The 19,919-nt window shown below is 39.9% G+C and overlaps 1 protein-coding gene across 2 annotated transcripts in view; it reads right to left on the bottom strand.

Annotated features, from left to right (window-relative positions):
* The window catches only part of LOC126203145 (prolactin-releasing peptide receptor-like), a 918,861-nt gene that overhangs the window by 426,844 nt on the left and 472,098 nt on the right, over nt 1-19,919 (bottom strand). Inside the window, exon 2 of one of the 2 annotated variants that reach the window (XM_049937389.1) lies at nt 7,995-8,146. In XM_049937389.1, coding sequence (XP_049793346.1) covers nt 7,995-8,100 — 106 coding nt within the window. In that variant the 5' untranslated portion in view covers nt 8,101-8,146. Of the gene's footprint in view, nt 1-7,994; nt 8,147-19,919 lie in introns of those variants that run through there. The other variant, XM_049937390.1, reaches the window with a different exon arrangement.

Genomic DNA, 19,919 nt, shown 5'->3' with positions numbered 1-19,919 from the left:
TTTAGTCATCCCGAGGTGATATACATACTGCAGCAAGCGAGACATCGTGCAGCGTAGAGAAGTTTACTGCCGAAAAAATCTGATGGAGTCCATTGCGGACAATGTATTGTTTCCTTCCTCCCACATACCTCTTACCGAATGACTGAAATGAGAAATTATTGATAATACTATGATTTTGCCAATAAACATCCTTTGCACATGAAAGGAACATGGACATCTGTTAAATGATGGAAATATACTCCAGAACACCATAAGGGACAATTGTGTGTTACACACCTGATTTTAGGTACTGCCCTCATATAGGGAGTAGGATCATCTCGGAAAGCTCTTGTCTTTCATCCATGGTATCCCATTTAAGTTCCTACAAAATATTATACGTAGATTGCTTGCCGTAATACACGAGTGTGCAAATAAATAGCAAACTGCTACAATACTGTTCGCATTTTGGAACTCAAATGAGAGAAAGCCCATCGCCCTATCTGAGTTTCCTGACCTTGACAGTGCTATGGGAGCTACTATCCCGTGCAAATAAAATTTTAAAATATGAAGCGGCTCTGTACTTTCATTGTCACGCATAAATCACGAAACAGGGAAATTTCGTAGTTGTTGAAGTAGTTTAAAGCTATAGAAAAATGAAGATGGATTGGTATGGTTCTGGATAGTTGTCATACTGGGATGTAGTAATTACGGAAAGAGAAATGCTGTCAATGATAAACAAACTCCATTTCAAAATCAAGGTGAGTGTTGTGAATAAATGTAATGTACACATTGAAGACTGTAGATTTTAGGAGCCTTTGTTAATGGCGAGAGCATAGGGAATTGCAAATTTGCTGTCAAGAATATTTCAAACCGCTTAAAATGCTTACATTTTCAATCACCAAATCGAACCAGTGCAATCAAGCAAATCGTCTGCTGAAAGGTATGAGGACCTGCGTTTGATAAGATTGTCATCCTGAGTCCTTGACACTCATTTATTTCTCGGTAATACATAAGATATCTGCCCTTCTTCAGACTTTTTTCCGATGGCATTCTCTGAACTTTTTTCCCGATGGCATCCTACATTCCTGTTTGGTAATGATCCTACACCACATAACAATAGTCGAGAAGAGTGTTAACGAGTGTGGTGAAGGCAATCTCTAGTACTACAAATTTTCTGAATCTTTAGATATTAGTGGCTATTAAACACTGTCTATGTCTCATCCTTCCATGTGATGTAGACCTTGTCGTAGAGAATTATCGTATATTTCGCTTCATTTCGCTGTATGTAGAGATCTTCCATAGAACATAGATTAGATTAGATTAGTTTTTCGTTCCATAGATCCGTGCTGAGGAGATCCTCGTGGATGTGAAACATGTAAATTTTTTTAAAAGCTGAAATAACAATACTAATAGTAGGAATATATACAATACATCATTTGTTCAATACTTGAAGTACTCTAAGCAATGTTGGAATGTAAAGGTTCTGTTGCACTGTTATTTAGAATGAAATTCAAAATGCATCACAAATCTCATGTGCATGCCTCAGTCTTGCCAGTCACAATTTTTTTTTAAATATGGTATGTGATTGGAATTATAGACACACACCGTATTAACGTCCACTTGTGGGTGTCTTAATACATTTTATCACACCTTGTATGCAGAATGTTTCAGAATGTACCTTGCATGCTAAGATGGAAGCATCTTCACCCATGCACGCTGCCTGAATAAGATGTGTAATTATACATGGTTTTCTTAACCATTATAATTATATCATTCTTGGTGAATATGCATTCCCTTTAGACGCAGCTTCTGCTGCTGGCACTGGGCAGGGTCAGTCATTTAATGTCTTAACAGGAGTTCATCAGATAGCTTCCTCAGCGTTGCATTACATGGAAGACTCTCATTCCACAGCGGATGGCCACACCATGGTCCACAGTCCAGTGTAACTGAGTTTCTAGCCAGCAGACCACTGCCACAGAAATGGCAGCGTGTGTGAGGAGGCACTGGAGGCCGAGCGGCTATAATATGTCGCAGACCATACGATGTCCTCTTCCGTATTTTTGCTTGTTTGTAATGAAGGTGTCATTATTATTTCTGTCCTGTCCCAGTTGGGGGAAACTGTTTAAACGTGGGACATTAGAGTAACCTGTAGTGTGTGCACAAACATGCCTGTAGAAATGCTAGTATTTGAATATGAGCCTGTCGAAATGTTGCTCCTGAAGTTTTTAATTTCCCACCATTAATTACAAATCTGCTACAATCTTTTGGTGTCACACTCCTCTAAGCTAACTTGATAGTATCTAATTGTGTGTTGGCTAATTTTTGGTCATAAAAACCAGTGCAATGTATTTTAACACACTCATAATGTGAGAACAAGTTCCATAAACTTTAATGGCAACCTCATAGCATATCGTAGTCTGTTGGCCAATTTTAGGTCGTAAATTATTTTCAACTGAGTGCAATGTAGACACATCAAAAAAGTTTTGCATCATCCCAGTTCCCAGAACTCCAGAAGATAGACGTTGACTGTAGATATTGTATCACAGACACAGTCCCTTTGACTGTTCAGAGATGTCACTAAACCCGCCCAAAGATGTAAACAAGCATGCATGAGCAGCGCCTATTAGGCGCAGGGGGGTCTGACAGCCGATCAGTTCCAGTCATTCCACCAGGAAGGAGGTTTTAGCTTTTCTACACGAGTGTTATGTATTCGTTCTTCCTTATTTCATTGTAAAGGTCTTTCAAAATCAGACTCAAATCTGAAGCTCAATGACCTCCAAATGAGCTCTTTTAGGCTATCCACTCCTGTGTTTTGTGATTCTTTTTGCTATCTAAATGCTATCTAAATGTCACTCTTTGACTTTTATTACTTTGAAAGCTATTTTGGCTTGCTCACGTGCTGGATCTGTCTTTTCGACGACCATAATTTTAACGGTGTTCAATTTTATGGTCCACAATTTGTATGAGTAAATGGAAACTGTAAGAACAATGTAAACTTGTGGCTATCCACCTCGCTGTCTTCCACACCTCTAGCTATCCGAGGTGACGGAAATTAAATGAGCTTGCTCCAGTCTGAGGCCGTGGCGAATGTTAAAAGTCGGATAGGATTTTTAATTGGTTACGTATCCAGTATTCAACAGTAAGGTTTTCCTACTTGCAGGGTCCCCTGCTTTGTTGCACACTGGGAACAGTGTGCAGGTATCACAATTATAATACGAATGAGATAAGAAGTAACAAAACAATTGTCGTATTCTGCAATTAGAATTAAGTAAAGCATAATACCTAGCGAAGGGCAGCCTTCACGGATATTATGCGATGTTGTACGATGCAGAACACATGCTGAAACAACAGGTAGGTGCACAGAACAACCATCCTGAGGCAAGGGAGCAGATCAAGATGACAAAGGGGAGGTCTCGGTGAATCTTACCATATGGCTGCCGCAATTGGTTTGCGGCCGTAGCGAGATACGGGCTCGCCAAGCGAACGAAACAGCGTGAGCACACGAGGGACATTGCTGTTTTCTGTTCAAGATGATGAACACCAAAACTACTACGAAGTGCAATGCGATGAATACCTGTAGCAAAAAGCGTTCGTGGCAGTTACGAGTCCGCAGCTGCTATTCCACCCCAAAGTTCGAAGCGAGTGGCCGACGGCGCACCTTTTACGGTTTTTCTGGGGCCATACTCCTCTACTATCTCAACTTCAGAAAGTAGAGCTGTTGCCAGCTACGTGGGATGGTAGGGGCCGACGTCTACCTCTTGAGTCCTAGGAGCTGACCACATCTCTCCTGTTCTGGCTGAGTTCCAACCGTCTGGAACATTGTACTAATTGTATCCCTAAAAAGTACGAACTCTTAAAACTTGACTGTTTCAGACTTTAATTCCCCTGTGTGGGACCGAGAAGCTTCAGTTCCCTCAAAAATTTTGTCAGTAGTTTATAGTGTGTCTGAAATTTCAAGGTACTGGAAATAAAAATGAGGTACCGGTACTTAGAACCATAACGGACCGAAGCCCGAGAACAAAGTTTTGACAAAAGTAGATGTTCGTAAAAGTCAAATTTGTAACTAAACCACCAGCCTCATAGGTCTGACTTGCTATTTAATCAAGTCTCAACATCGCGCATTTCCTACAAAAAGATTGATTACTATTTAATTAATATTTAGGATTATTATTATTAATGTCAATTCACAAGAAGTTAGAAATAGAGGCTAGTGTAAATAATGTCTGTTTCACTGTTGTATGGTTTGTAATTAAAGTGATATTAGAATCAGAGCATAAAGAAAAGATACTAAATGCACCACATACCCAATTATCACAGGTCCCAACATTCCGCAGTCCTTGTTATCCTCATTTTCATTAAGCACATTCTCTGGCTTGAGGTTCAGTTACAACTGTCTTCACCTCGGGCATGAAATCTAGTAGTTTTGTTAAATGTTTGTGTTTCAAGGTCGATGTTTGCCTTAGACTTAGATTTGGAAAGGCATATACGTACAGACTATGGGGAAAATGACCAAATGTGCCCTCCCTCGATGTGACGTAAATAAAATGGTGACGTCCCACTACTCCAGTGAAGAATGTGTCACTTCAAGCCTCAGCTCATGTCATTGCAAAATTTGTGAAATATACATTTTTACAGTCAACATCGAAGTTTGGATTGATAGTGAGGTCTGTAACCCTCAAAACTTCTGAAATCCTCAGCGTCCATTTTACGGACTTGGACCCTGAAACCATGGAACGTGTGGTTGTAGTGGGGAATTACTTCAGGAGCTTCCAGCTTTAATGAAGAAACGACCGTTAGTGCAGCAAGTGAACGTTCCTACAGCAAAGAAAATTCGTGCTTTGGGCCCATATGGAAGTGAACACCAGAGAAATCGGAGAGACAGCTGTGCACAAATGTACACATACACTAGTGTAGGGGTACAGTGGAGATCAAGCTGGTTCCCCATAACATAAACACGTCTCAGAGGCATGCACACATGCTACGATCTCAAAATCTCATGGTTCGCAGCACCTCAGCTGGTAGCGAAATTATGGATACACTGGTGGGTTCTTCATTACCAGAGGGTGCTGAATCTGTTATCTGATAGATTTCTTCTTGATTTCTACTCGACTCTCTCTCTCTGTTTGAGGCCTTATTCAGCTGCTAATGCATGTGCTTCCCAACATGGCCGTCCTGAAAAGGTTCGTTGTGTTACAAACTCTTTACTGCAAGTGACTTGTGAGCGTGCTATAATTATATTTTTGTGCTTCTTTGTATGCAAGTCTACAATGATAAACGGGACAGTGTGACTTGAGTTATTGTGAACGATTATGGATGTGGGGGGAAGAGTTTTGATAGTAACGTACAGGGCGTCCCAAATATGGAGTCTCAAAACTTAAGAACGTGGTGCATCATAAATTGAGTTACTTTGAGAAAAGTAAACTTCGAGTATCTTTTTGAGACTAACAAACCCTTTAAAAAATTATTTAAACTGTCAGCCTTCTATCTGAATGCGCGTACTCAGTTGCGCCTAACATTTTTCAGCATTATCTCAATTACATCAATGCCTGTCGTTCATTGAGACAATACCAACCACTTCTTCTTCAGCTTCAACTGAAATGTCATACACTACAGATTTCATGATCTCACATGAGAAAAGTAATGGGAGATACTGCGATCGTACTGGCCGCAAGACACGCGCGCTCCTTCCTTCCTACGATCAGGCTGCCCGTTGTTCAGTTGCTCAAAGGAATATTAAGGTGTAACTGTGCACAGAACCTTTCGTGGACAATAAGTGCAGTCTTCCAACAAATGTGACAACTTATCTCGAATGAACATCAGGTTATGTATACCATAAAACTGTATTACATGCCATTGTACCTTTACATCCCGCACGCTGATACATAACACATGTCGGTTATTTAAGACGAGAATGGCCGGCGAATTTAAATGACAGCAAACATGGATATTGAAACTGTTGAGTACACTATCACGGTTAAAAGAGTCCTCGTCCGTGAACAATACAAACACTATGAATTTCTGCGCTGGATAATCTGTTGGCAGAAATGAACACTGTTCATCTGAATTCAAAACCACCCAAACCTCGGTTTGAACTGTTAGCGCAATCGTTACTGCACAATGTATTCTTCAAAGTGTACACGCGAGGTGGCCGACAAATATTTTAAAATCTTCCCTCCACACGATACAACTCTATCTTCTAAAGTTCTGCTCCTTCAACAATTCTTTGTTGGCACCCTTTGTCAGCTCTCTGTAGCTTGACCAACCCAGTTTCTCTTAAGTTCCTAAGCATGGTGCAACATTTCTTCCACTTCGGATGACACTTGTGGCGAAACTTATCTCTCTACATTGGCGCGTCTTTCCGCTCACTGCCTCAGGCTACTCCCTTTATTAAACACACGTCTGTAAGTTGTTGTAACGAGTTGTGCTCCACCTTCGTGAACTCATCATGACAACTGAAGGGTGGTAAATTTTAACCAGCACATGTCATATATTGTGTATTGTTTTATCAGAAGAACTTCACCAGTGGTGATGCGGCAGGTAGTTGTATGTTGTGAACGTAAGATGTCGAAACGCGTGAATACCTCAGTTCACAAATATGAATTTCCGGCCATGCAACTTGTGTCTCAGAATATTCACAATGAGAAGCGACAACGTTGGGATCAAGGGCTGGCTTCAAACTTTGCACACATTTAGTAGGCCATTAAAACGATGTAATGTGCAAGTAGTAAGGTGCACTACTCTCCAATTCCGAGAAAATCGCAAGAGATATTTCACGCGTCTGTTATGTAACTGGTGTATCTGTGCGAAGGTACCAGCCCCGAGAAGTCATTGTGGTCACCTTCATTTTTGTACTGCAAGTGTAAATTCTGTGATGTTCAAAAAATTTGCACGAACACTATTCTGTTTTGCTACGTAAGCAACGTCTCGCAGATAAGCAGGTTAACTAACAAATGGGTTCTGCCTCTGTTTCTACAGCTCGAAGCGTTGAGGTGCAAAGTAGTTAGCCGAGCGGTCTAAGGCGCTGCAGTCATGGACTGTGCGGCTGGTCCCGGCGGAGGTCCGAGTCCTCTCTCGGGCATGGGTGTGTGTGTTTTTCTTTAGGATAATTTACGTTAAGTAGTGTGTAAGCTTCGGGACTGATGACCTCAGCAGTTAAGTCCCATAAGATTTAAAAACATGTGAACATTTTTTTGCAAAGTACTTCCGGGCACCTTACCAGATTGCAACTGTAAGGGATTTCGCAAATCACGACAGGCATACATTATCAAGAGACGTCTATGCGTTTCTTCATTTACTTGTCGACAGTTATAAATATATTTGTTCTAATAATAAAATTAATTGAAAACAGTAAGTAGTCAAACAGAAATTCACTACTACTTCATGTAAATACAAGTAGTTTCTTTTAACTATACTACATCTTAAATGTCACATAAATTAAATAATATGAGCATCGATGAAAAAAAATATACAGTCAGAATTAAGTTGGAGTCCAACCGTCGTCTCATACACAGTCGTCTTACGAAGCTCGAACGGTAACCACTTGATCAGCATGAGCTGTAACAGGCGCTACCTTCGCACAGATACACAACAGACGCGTCAAACTTCTCTTGCGATTTTCTCGGAATCGTCAGAATAGTGCACCTTACTACTTGCACGTTATTTTGATTTAATGACTTATTAAAGGCAGACAACCTTTGAAGTAAATCTGTGGTCCAAACGCCGTGACTCCCCTTGTCTGTTTAGGCTGCCATATCGTCCATATAATATTGAAAGTACATGTTTGTGACACCCTGTATACGTTGTGCTCTTGAATGCAATCAAGGGGACGGTAGAAACCAGCATCCACATTCGACAGTTAAATCAGTCCTTTCTTGTCCGTGTTCCAATGAGTGTCTACTTCCACCAGGATTACAGCTAGAAAGCCACTCTATGCAGTGTCCTTACAGACTTACGCCCTGACGCCTTAATGGAGTCGACTGAAAATGCGAGATCATGAGGAGGGAAATGTCACTCACCTTCGTCGGAGCCATTGACGGCGCGGATGTTGAGCTCCAGACAGGCGTTGGGGCTGGTGTTGGCGTGGCTGGGGAGGGCGGCGGCCGCGATATCCGAGCAGTTCATGGCGCCGCCCCCGCCGCCTCCGCCTCCGCGACCGATGTTCTCCCTCCTGTCAACACACATCGTATTCCCGTGTTATCAAAACCAGGCACTGACCCCTTAAATAATCACACAATCTGAGTACCACATCTAAATTTGGCGGTTGTAGTACCAACACATGCACGCAACGACGCTTATCGCATTGCTGAGAAAGAAAGCACACCGGTCTAAAACCTATTCACTCCCAGGAGACGGTATCTGTATCGCTACCCCTAACCGTGATCTATGCCACTGATTGCTGATTAAATGCAACGTTGGCTGACCCGAATGTTTTTATCAGGCCTCAAACGAGAAGCGTGGCGAGTGAGGGATTATTTCATTCTGAAAGAGCGTTGTTTTTCGACCTCAGGAGCGTGCGCGCGGGAATTCCCCCACTACTGGATTTCAAACCATGCTGCGAATGATGGGTGACGGCACAGGTTGTGCTGAGTCAGACACAGTCCTAGATGCATCTGTCAAGGGGCGGTTTTCGTGCAATGAGTACAGAAAAAAGTTAAACAATAGAAACTCTAGGTAAGGATGTCCACAATGTAGGAAAAGAAAGATTGCTACTTAGTGTAAGGAAGACATGTTAAGTAGCTGACAGGCACAGCTAAAATACACTGAAGTAAAGATTTCGGCCATTCATACACACAAGCAACCACACTTCATGCACAGACGACTGCCACCTCCTGCATGTTGGGCCGGACATTCTGGAGTTAGTGGTCATGTGTGCATAAAGTGTGATTGCTAAATGCAGAAAATGCCCTTGTAGGGTCACCAATTTCACCGATTTTCAGGGAGTCTCTTGAAAATGCACATCGTTCCGGTCGCCCAGCAATGGCAATTGACCAAGAAAAAATTCATGTTGTGAGGAATATGATCGAAGATGATCCTCGTCTCATATTTGGGTCGACTACGACGCAGACTAGCGTTCATGATCACTTATGCCTAAACAAGAACTGGATCCATTGGGTGCCACATTCCCTGACAGAAGCCCATAAACACGTAAGAATGGATTCATCTCGTTTTATGCTTGAAAAATTCGACAAAGGGCGGCCCAAAGGCACTCTCAGTATCGCAACAGGTGAAGAAACGCGGATTTACCTTTGAGACGTCGGAGTGAAGAGGCAGTATTCAGTACGGTGCTTTCCAGGTGACGAACTACCTACAAAAGTTCAGGGAAGTTAAAGCTCTGCAAAGAAGATGGTGGCTACTTTCTTTACTAAGACGGTTCGTTCCACCTCTGTGACCTTGGACACATGTCGCACTAAACGCTGAGTGCTGTGTGACTGACTGGCTGCCGAAAGTCATCGTCACATGGAGACGAGGGCGTCCAAAATTGAAGAGTGAGCACCTTCTTCTAAATCACAACAATGCCTCAGCACACACAATAATGGACCTTTTAGCTAGGCGAAAAAATGTGAGTGTTGCCGCACCCCCCTTTTCACCTGAACTGGCTCCGCGTGTCTTCTTCCTGTTGCAAAAGACGAAGGAAAAAATCGTGGGCAGTGTTTTCCATCCGATGAAGAGGCTATTGCACCATACAACAGTGCTCTCAGTGGCTTCCTTAATGAAGCCTGGACAGAGATATTTTAGAAGTGATTTCAAAAGATGGACAAATGTACGATTGCTCATGGTGAGTATTTTAAAATGTTGCAATAGTTACACTGTAAATAAAAAAATTTCCCAATTTCTGCTAAAAGCTTTTGCCACGTCCTTCTCACCAAACTGTGGTGCAGATATTTACTGCTACGTTTCACCTGCTGTTGTAAATAGAAGTTTTAGACATTTACTAAGAATAAAGTCCGGCTGGTTTGGCGAGTCAAGATCATAGGCGTACCTGTTGTTGTCTTCGGAAACGGTTGTGTCCAAAGCACACTGATCATAAACACGTAGAAAAAGGTTAGCGCGTCGAAACAAACATTCTGGTTTATGTTCACGAGAACTTGAATGTGTGCGCCCAAGCCATGTAACGAAAAACGCCCTAAAACGTCACAGAGCAACTTCCTGGAATGAACTACGCGCTCCACAAACTGCGGGTTAAACGTTTTATAGGCCCTTCCGAGCACCCGAAGAACTACTTCTTACGAAAACAGGCAAAATCGCGACCCTTCAGGACATGACGTCATCTTAAGGACGATGCTTATTAAAGTTAATAAATCCATCATGAAGGCTAGGGTAGATAACCAGTAGTTAGCAACCGACGTAGACAGGGAATAACCATTATTTAGTTAAAATGTGATGCGAATGAAGGAATTAAGCCTTAAAGTACCAGTGGTTTCGGCCTGAAACCATCATTTTATTAAGTTTTTAAGTATCAGTGCCTTCAGCATGAAGTCACAGATGCTGTGGCAAGACAAAGGCATCTAGTGGTACACTGAGATGTTACTTTGAATGTAATGCGCTTTGTAAGTAGCCTGTTTACATGTTTGTATGTTGTCAGCGCTTTAGGGTGTATTAATATCACTGACAGCGCTGTGCGCACTATGTCAGAGACACTGTAGCTGGAAGGACTCGCAGTCAGAGGTTAATAATTAGCTGTGATGGAGGTGAGAGTGTTAGCGCGAGGGGACGGTCTGGACAGGTGTCCGCCAAGCAGATTTAATATTGGATGGACAAGGATTGTAAAATGTGGGTAATGGAATTATAGAGGATAACATAATTTTTGGAACTGAATGCCAGGGACGGTTATGTAATCTTTGGAACTGGATGTCACACTATTAAGGTAAAATCTGCTAAATACATTCTTTTCTCTGCAACACAATCTTTCCTTTGTTGACCACGTGCCTGTTAGTAGTTAGAGTCTACAGTAGTTAGAATCCTCTCATTTAGCGTGCTGTATACTTGCTGTATTTACTGTAGTTCGTGTCATGAAGATTTTCTGTAAGTAAGTACCTTATGGAATGTATGGGTTATTGTCAGGATTTCTTCTACTTCAGGGCTATTCCTTTGTGTTGATTAATAGTCAGATTGCGTTATCCTTGTACACTGTGGGTCATAAAGGAATAAGTTTGAGCTGTATTTGTTAGGGAAAATTCTGTAGATCAGTGTTCAAAAGATAAAAACAAGCAAAGTGACAGGACGTCAGTTTCACTCAGCAGTTTCAGAATTAAACAAAGAAGTTTCAACCTTAGCTGTCATTTATAGCATAAAAAGCAAAACTCGACGCAGAGAGTGTGCTACGTGATTGTAGGAGATAGTGACAAAACGTTCTTCTTTTGTAGTGATGATATGGAGGAGGCCATCTGAAATTATTGTAACGCAAATTTGAGTTTGTACAACTGCTTGTGTAAGTGGTTTATAAATGAAATTACTGGGACAGTATGTTGTTGTGAATCAAAATTTATTACATTTTACCCAAGGTTTTTCTCATAGTTAGAACTGTAATGTATTTCAGGCATTATATATTCACGGACGTTTCGAGATGGGAGATTTTGTCTAGGAATTTGTCTGCGAATTTGCTTCCCAATGTATCACACTAAATGATGGTTGATTGAAAACTGCATGTCCTAGTCGTTCCAATGGCAAACCATCTGCTTAAAACAACTGATTGTTTCTTTTTGACAATTTCTTCTTGTATTCGTTGTTTACTATGATGATAAAGGATCATTTCTTGAAAATTTTTTAAATTACATTCCAAAGTGAAGCTACGCCCTTAAAACAACTGAGGGTTTACTTTTCGCCAAATTCTTCTCGTTTTCGTTGCTTACTGTAACGATAAAAGTTGTTCTTGTTTTCATTTACATTGTACAGTTAACAATCCTATACCGAAACTAAGTTCAAGCATAACCAAAATCTCAGAATATGCCACTTCTTGAATATACAAAATCAGCTGCGACGATCGCAACGCTTTCTACATTGGCAAAACCGGACCATATTTTAACACCAGATTTAAAGCACAGTGATAGTTTCTGTCAAGCTTCTATTTACATCTGGAAACTTAACACCACGAAGCCGAGAAAACTGAAACTACGTTAGAAATTTTGCACAAAATACCGAAAGGACTTACTACGAACATTCGCGAAGAGCCTCTATGTTGTGGTGTTATAATGCCTTCTTTGTTAATGTGATGTGATAATAAATCTCTTCTGGAAATTTGTTACTCATTTCATTTCATAGCTTATTCATATCAGTTCAAATAATTATCGACTTCTGAAGACTTGTTTTGTTTCATATTGCCATAAATACAGGGTGTGACAGGAAAATGGGCTCTTTTATTTATTCTCTAAAAGAGGATTGGTATTATTGTCAGTATGTAGTATATTTCAGATATGTACGCCATTTGCTGAGGTGGAGTTCGGGAGCGGGCCTCAACATGCTGTAGCTGTGAAGGCATTTTACAAAAACGGTGACTGTTGCTGCTGCTAGACGGCAATGCCATCGTCATTTTAACCTTAGACGCAACCCTCCTCTACCTTCGGTACATGCATTCAGGTTATGGGTGAAAAACTCTGAAGCCACAGGAAGTGCACTTAAGCTGAAATCCCCAGGAAGGCCCAGAAGGTGTAGCTCGCAGGAACGAATACAGGGAGTACAGAATGTGTATCCAACAGAACAAAGCGTTTCGTGAAACAAATAGCGGCGGTATTGGGATTGTCCAGTTGAAGTGGTTAAGGAATTTTACTTAAATGATCTAAAGTTGCGATCATACAAGATACTGGTTGTGTAACAGTTAAATGAAACAGGTTATGATAAGTGAATGACCCTGTTGAAGTGTTGACTATAGTTAGGCCTACTGAAGTCTTCTTAAATTTGCTTTGGTTTAATGACAAGGCTCATTTTCATCTCAGCGGTTACGTCAACAGATAAAACTGCTGCTACTGGTGTGAAGATAATCATCACGAACTCCACCACGCCCCTTGCATAGCCAGAAAGTGATAGTGTGGTGTACTGAATTTCATTGGGCATAACCGGCCTTTTTTGGATGATCATGGACGAGCAACCAGTCACATCTCAGCGGTATGGTGCCGTGTTTGAGACATTCCTTGGACCGGAAATTGAACAGTTTCCTGCAACTGAGTACTGGTTTCAGTGAGATGCTGCTACGTCTCATTGTGTTCAACTTTCAATGGCAGCAGTGTGCAGAATATATGGTAGCCACTTCATTCCAAGGAATGCCTCCCAGATCTTCCTTTTATTATTCCGGAAGCACATGGTGTATGCTAGAAGCCCCCACAATTGCGGAATTGAGGCATCATTCGAGAAGAAACCAGAAACTTTGCTAAACAGATGATCGAAAGTGCATAGAAAGATTTACATAACACTTTGTCTGTCAACGTAACAATGGCAGTCACCTACAAGACATTATTTCCAAAAAAACGAACATCCCTTAAAATGGTAATACACAAGGGTTTCGTTATTGCGACTGAAAATATTTTACAATGTAATCCTCTGCCTGTTTCATTCTATCCAAATCGGCCCGTTTTCTGACACACCTCATATTTTGATATGTTTTACTAATTCATATGTCAACGTACGATGTGAACTGTAGTAAAGAAGATTGTAAATAACAAAATTTAAGTTGTTAATAATATTTGTTAAATTCATGACCTGAGAGATGCAGCTGAATGCACAAGGTGAAACATGCGACTGAGGCAAGAGGTTGACGCTGGTTCCATTGTCACAGTGCTATAAATACCGTTCGGAAATATCAGTTCTGAAAATCGGTAATTTTGGTTGGAGAATATGTGAGCAATTTATTTTCATATTCGTTTTGTGAAGCAAGGTGTATCTAATTTTCAAAGTGTTATGTTGCAGAAGTTGCCATTTATCTCATTAATCGAAACAAACTTATTTAATAACGCGAGCGCTAATGCTGAAGAGAACAGTTGGACTGAAAGATTCATGAAAGAAAACCACCAGCTTTCATAGGGTTTCAAAGCATAAATGATTTAGTATTTTGCAGGAACTATATAATGGCGTTCCGTTGTGTTTTTGGAAGGTAAAAATTTCAGTGAAGTTTACTGAAGTCAACGTATTGCCGGGACTGTAAACATTTTATGCAGCAACGACCAGTAAATTGACAGTCGAACTCCGCCATCTGTACAAAGCAATAAAATAAGCTACCCTCCATTCATCATCGAAAGATATACGAAGAGCAATATTTCTGGTACCAACAACGGATAACGGATGTACGCGTGACTATTTGACTGCACTAACGTGAGAACAGAGAGACGTAGACTGTATGAAACTATCGAACTATAACAATTGTGACTGTGTGCGTAATATAAATAACTATATTGAAGATATATGGAGGTAGCGCCAAAGCTAAATCGAGAAGTGGCAATATGCAGTTAATTTGACATTCAGTGAGAGCTTCGCTGGATTTCTCACTCGTGAAATATTTACGTCTTACGCACACATTTTTAATTTTTAACAGTCTTTTGTGCATAAGCGGAAAACACAGAATTCTAATTTTCGTCTGGGATAGTTTACAACATTGTTCTTGGAACGAACGAAGAACGTTCCAGTCCATCAATTACAAACAAGGTTTTAGGGAAGGTTTTGCTAGTTATCAGCAAGATGACATTCCGAACTAAAAACCCGTTTCCCGTATTTCCAGTGTACCAGTCCTGTCATCTCGTATAAGGAACGAAAAATAGAATAAAAATTGAAAATTGTTTCTGTAGTACTTTTCCTATGAATTAATAGAAAATTTTATTGCATCTGTCACGCAGATTGACATAAATAATTGCAGAATAACCAACTACATCTAACATAATGTGGCAAAGCACCAAGATGCACATCTCAGCCGTTGTCGAGAAGATCGACAGTTAAAAGAAACCGTTGCCATGAAATACTCTCTACGATGAATAAGTTTTCTACAGCGTCGTGACGCAGCGGTAAGCGCTCGGGTTCGTAATCCGAAGGTCGCCGGATCGAATCTCGCGCCATGCAACTTTTTTTATTATTAGATTATTGTAATATATATATATATATATATATATATATATATATATATATATATATATATATAAACTATTAATGAATTGCTTATGCATGTTGGTGAGGGCGGATCGCTCTCTAATTGTACCGCCTCAATTTTTCCGCTTGTTTAACAGGGTGTACCAAAGCTCTCACGACCGCACTGATTTTCGACGATGTTATAAGTTGCGCTAGGGACCGCATCTACCTTCTTTCGGAGTTGTCAGGCAACTACGCTGTTATGCGGCGGCTCGTTTCGGCCCATTCAACATCTGTCCTTCAAGTGTAACGAGCGAGTAACGGAGTTTATATTTCATACCTGCCACAGAAAATTCTATTCTAATTCGAACGTTTGACTTACGCTATACGTATTCGTTTCGGAATATCGTTTCTACATCTTCCGTTAACTACACGTGGTTAACATTATGAAGGCAATAATATTTGTGAAATACAACTTTGTTTGCGGAAAACATAATGATGTTCGAAGTCGCCAGTTTTTCCACGACAAACGACTTTCAACAAATTATTATATGCATAATTGTTGCAACTGATTGCCGGGAATTATATATATATATATATATATATATATATATATATATATATATATAGTGTGTGTATGTGTGTGTACACATTTTAATTACAAAAAACAAATACTAAAAAAAAAAAGTTGCATGGTGCGAGATTCGATCCGGCGACCTTCGGATTACGAACCCGAGCGCTTACCGCTGCGCCACGACGCTGTCGAAAATTATTAATCGTAGAGAGTATTTCAGAGCAACGGTTTATTTTAACTGTCGATTTTCTCGACAACGGCTGAGAAGTGCATCTTGGTGCTTTACCACATTACACCTCTGGCCAAGAGCTTTTATTATGCGCAGTATGAATTGAATCTGAATTTCACAATTGGCGGCCTCCCCTTGTAAGTTCGATGTTGTTCACTTACACTGAAGTCGTACAGCGTAAGCAAATCATACGCACGATACTGAATTATGAATCCCATCACAGTAATTTTATTTCTGCCAACAGTTTCAGAGAGATGCATGTTTTAGTTAACCTGTGGTTTATCTGCAAATGTTCCTATGTACGTATATGTTGTGTATGTTTCAAATTTATTTTCTGAACCACACTTCTACATTCAATGATTAGTCGACTTACTCTTAATTCGGAAGAGTAATGCAGTTGCATATGTGTTAGTAATTATTTAGTGTCAAACATTTCGGCAGCTGATTTCGTTGTATCGAAACAAGAGTAACTTGCGTCTTGAAAATGTGTTATGGCAACTACAAGCAATTTTGATTGAAATTCGACGCAATTTTCGGTTTTCTAGTGTTTAGTATCTATCTACTAGCTCTGTTTACAATTATCAAAAGTTCATGAGCACCTCAAAGGCGGAAGAATACATTTGTGGGTTTTTACTGTATCTATGTTTAGATAAAAAATCAGAATTACTTCATACCATATATTTTGGAACATATTCCAAGATCATTGAATTCTATATGAAATTCATACATGAACAACGAACTATTTATTTCACGCAGTTACGCTTCAGAATATTTATTTACTTCTTGATTTTCTTCTTGGCCGGCGTTGTATATGTATTACTACGTTTTATAGCTGTTTCTTCTTCACATAAAACGGATTTCTTATTTACAGCTAATGGACTAACACAATTGCTATTAGCTTCCCTCAAGTAATGTTAAAGATTCAAAGCGTAGATATTTTTTTCAATTATCATTTATTTTTCAATATCTTTACAAAACGATCTTCACTCATAAATCACAATTTTTACTTCAAATATACGATGCATGTCGAGACCTGTCAGCTCCTCCTCAGTTGCTTTAGCAGTCTACATCATTTTTCGAATTTAGGATACTACTCTTCCTGTAAAGAGTATATAGGTTTATTACAAACTGGCACGTTCTGACTACGTTGTCTACAAAAATAGGACAAAATGGAAAAACTGCATGCTGTTTCCAGTAGTGGTTACATAGTTTTTAAGCACAGTGTGTGTAGATACAGTTATATACATTTGCACACTTCTCGTCTCACCGCACTTTTGTAAACACAGTTGAGAAATGTATAAAAATTTCCAACTGTAAAGAAGTTATTTTTATCCATATATACACGTGTACTTATTTTAAAAACGATAATAAGATGATACACTGTTATTTATACATAAATTTCAGTTGCAAAACAATGATTTGTGTAGGTATGAAATGTGACCCTATTATTTATTTATTATTTACGTAGTTTACGCCCATCTAAATCAAACACAATACAACAGAGTCTACAATGATTAAGTTTAGGTCTTAGCAGTCAGCATTTTCTTCCTTACCCAGAATTTCTTCATTCGCTGAGATTTGGCTGACCGTTCTTCTACAGTTATGACAGACTTCTTCTGTTCTGATGGTCTGAATGTCAGTCGTGTGTATTTGTTCTTCAGAAGCATTTTCTCTTCTCTGTGTTGAATTTGGCGTGTAGTGATGTTCAATTCATCCAGATCACTTTATACGTCTTTGAACCAGATATTTTTGGTTTTACAGTGCCAGAAGTAGTCAAAAAGTTGCTTCAGGAATCTAGTATTTGGTAGACGAGACATGTGGTCGAAAAATGCAATCCCTCTTTTCCGCGTTGTATCAATAATGGATTCACTTTCTTGATACACTACTGAATTGGGCAAAAGTCTCCACTGCCCATTAACTTGATGTTATTTCACTGATAATTGTTCAGAGTATTCTTCTATCAACTTTCTGCAATATGTCAGTTGATGCTTGAGTATTTAGTTTGAATAGTGTTTCACTTGCATATATTGCTTCCGGTTTAATGACGGAGAAGTAATGTCGAAATTTAGCATTTATTGAGAGAGATCGTTTTCCGTAGGTTCGCCATGTGGTTCTCTGCGCTTCGCTGTAGTTTTGATGTTCTACTATCTATTGATGACCTTTCATTAGTATTCCAGGTAATAATTTCACCAAGATATTTAGACTTTTTTACTGCTTTAATTTTTTGATCATAGTGGAGTATGATATGGGATGTGTCAAGTGAGAAGCTTGCATCATTTGTGTTTTCTCAAACGAAATTTGCAATCCAACCTTTGCCGCTAATCGTTCTAGTTGTTCTATCTGAGCCTTTGCTTCATCAATATTGTTTGCTAACAGCGCCAAATTATCTCCAAATTCAAGGCAGTTAAATCGAATCTCTCTTCCAATTTTGACAGATTGTGTGCATATCTTGTTACATTCACGCATGATTTTCTGCAGCACACAACTGAACAATAATGGAGACCATCCATCACCTTGTCGAAGGCCAGTATGAACCTCACAAGGTTCAGAGAGTTCATTTCGGAACCTTACTCTAGCTTAGGTGTTTCGAAGGGTGACTGAAACGAGGTTGACAAGTTTCTGTTGCAAACCAAATGCTTTAAGAATTGACAGTAGAGAATCATGATGGATACTATCATAGGCTTTCTTAAAATCGACAAAGGTGATCACTAGCCTCTTGTTCATGACCCTTTGATGTTTCATTATCCATTTGAGACTAATAATTTGATCATGACGGCTTCGTCCTGGACGAAAGCTTTCTTGATATTCGCCTACTTCACCACCAAGCTGTTCATGGAACCTGAAATATATTGTAGAACCCTGGAAAACTAACTAAAGCAGAGTTGACAGTACGACTTTTTGAATGGTCGCCATGCAAGTGCGGGCGCCAGACTTAATATTTACAAAAAATGTGGACACATGCTTCAATTTAGAATGGCACTACCCCCCGCCCCCCGCCCCCCATTGCGTTCAGTGTTTCTCCTACAGCGCTCCGAGTAACTCCTTACTGCTTATCGCTGCTGTTCTCCCCACGCTTCCCCAGCTGACTGCGCATTTAGCGGCCAAGGCATTTTGTGCGCACCATACATATCGGTGCATATATACATGCATCGCAGTCACGCTACGTTGCGTAGATGCAGCAGCAACATACTCAAATGCAAAGTTTTTTATCACCCTAGATACCTCCACTGGAATTAGTTCCTAGTAAGTCGCAAGCAGTTTTCGCCAAGTGATTCCAAGGATATGTAATGTCGACATACATTGTCTACGAAAAAAATGTCAGAAGGTCTTGACATTACCTAGATATAAAGTAGATATCAATACTTTTTTTATTATCTCGGTACATAGTATAAAATACGCAAGCCAAGAATCAGTTACACTTGCTGAAAGGTCTTGAGACTGATTCGTCCAAATGGATAAACTTCAGTTCCACACAGTCATCAAATACTTTTTTTGTATTATCGCCAATGAAAATTCGTATAGTGTTAGTGATGGTTAAGTGAAGGGTGCATCAGTGCAAATGTGGCTGTGTTACTCTTAAAAAATGAACCACCTGATGTGAGTCCTGCAACTGTTACTATAGATTTGAACATTGATGAAATACACAATCGAAGTGAGCACAAATAGATCAAAGCTGTTTGAAATAACTGTCACCCCAAGCATATTGAGAAAAAAGTGGGTTAGATTTTATATGAAGAAATAACTGCGAGAAAGCATAAAGTAAGTGACATTTATCTTGATCAGTAATATGAAGAAAACATGGAAAATAAAACGCAAGATCGAAACTTTGATTCCTAAGGAAGTGGGGGTGACGGCATCAATATATATTTTCTCCTTCAATTCGGATGATGAGAGGGAGGGGGGGGGGGGTTGGGGGTCTTTAGTTTCCTTATTGTTCATCCCCGTCCCGCACTTCTTTATATTTGATATTTCAAAAATTAGTCTTGGTCGTCAGACAACGGGCAATGAATATGGTGGATATCTTCAAAAACTTAATTGTTAAACAAGACTTACATTGATACTGAAAAATTCTCATACGTGTATGTCACCACGAAA

The sequence above is a fragment of the Schistocerca nitens genome, chromosome 9, assembly GCF_023898315.1.
Source record: "Schistocerca nitens isolate TAMUIC-IGC-003100 chromosome 9, iqSchNite1.1, whole genome shotgun sequence".
NCBI lineage: Eukaryota > Metazoa > Arthropoda > Insecta > Orthoptera > Acrididae > Schistocerca > Schistocerca nitens.
The sequence above is the reverse complement of the archived record's forward strand: the minus strand, read 5'-3'. Positions and strand labels throughout refer to the sequence as shown.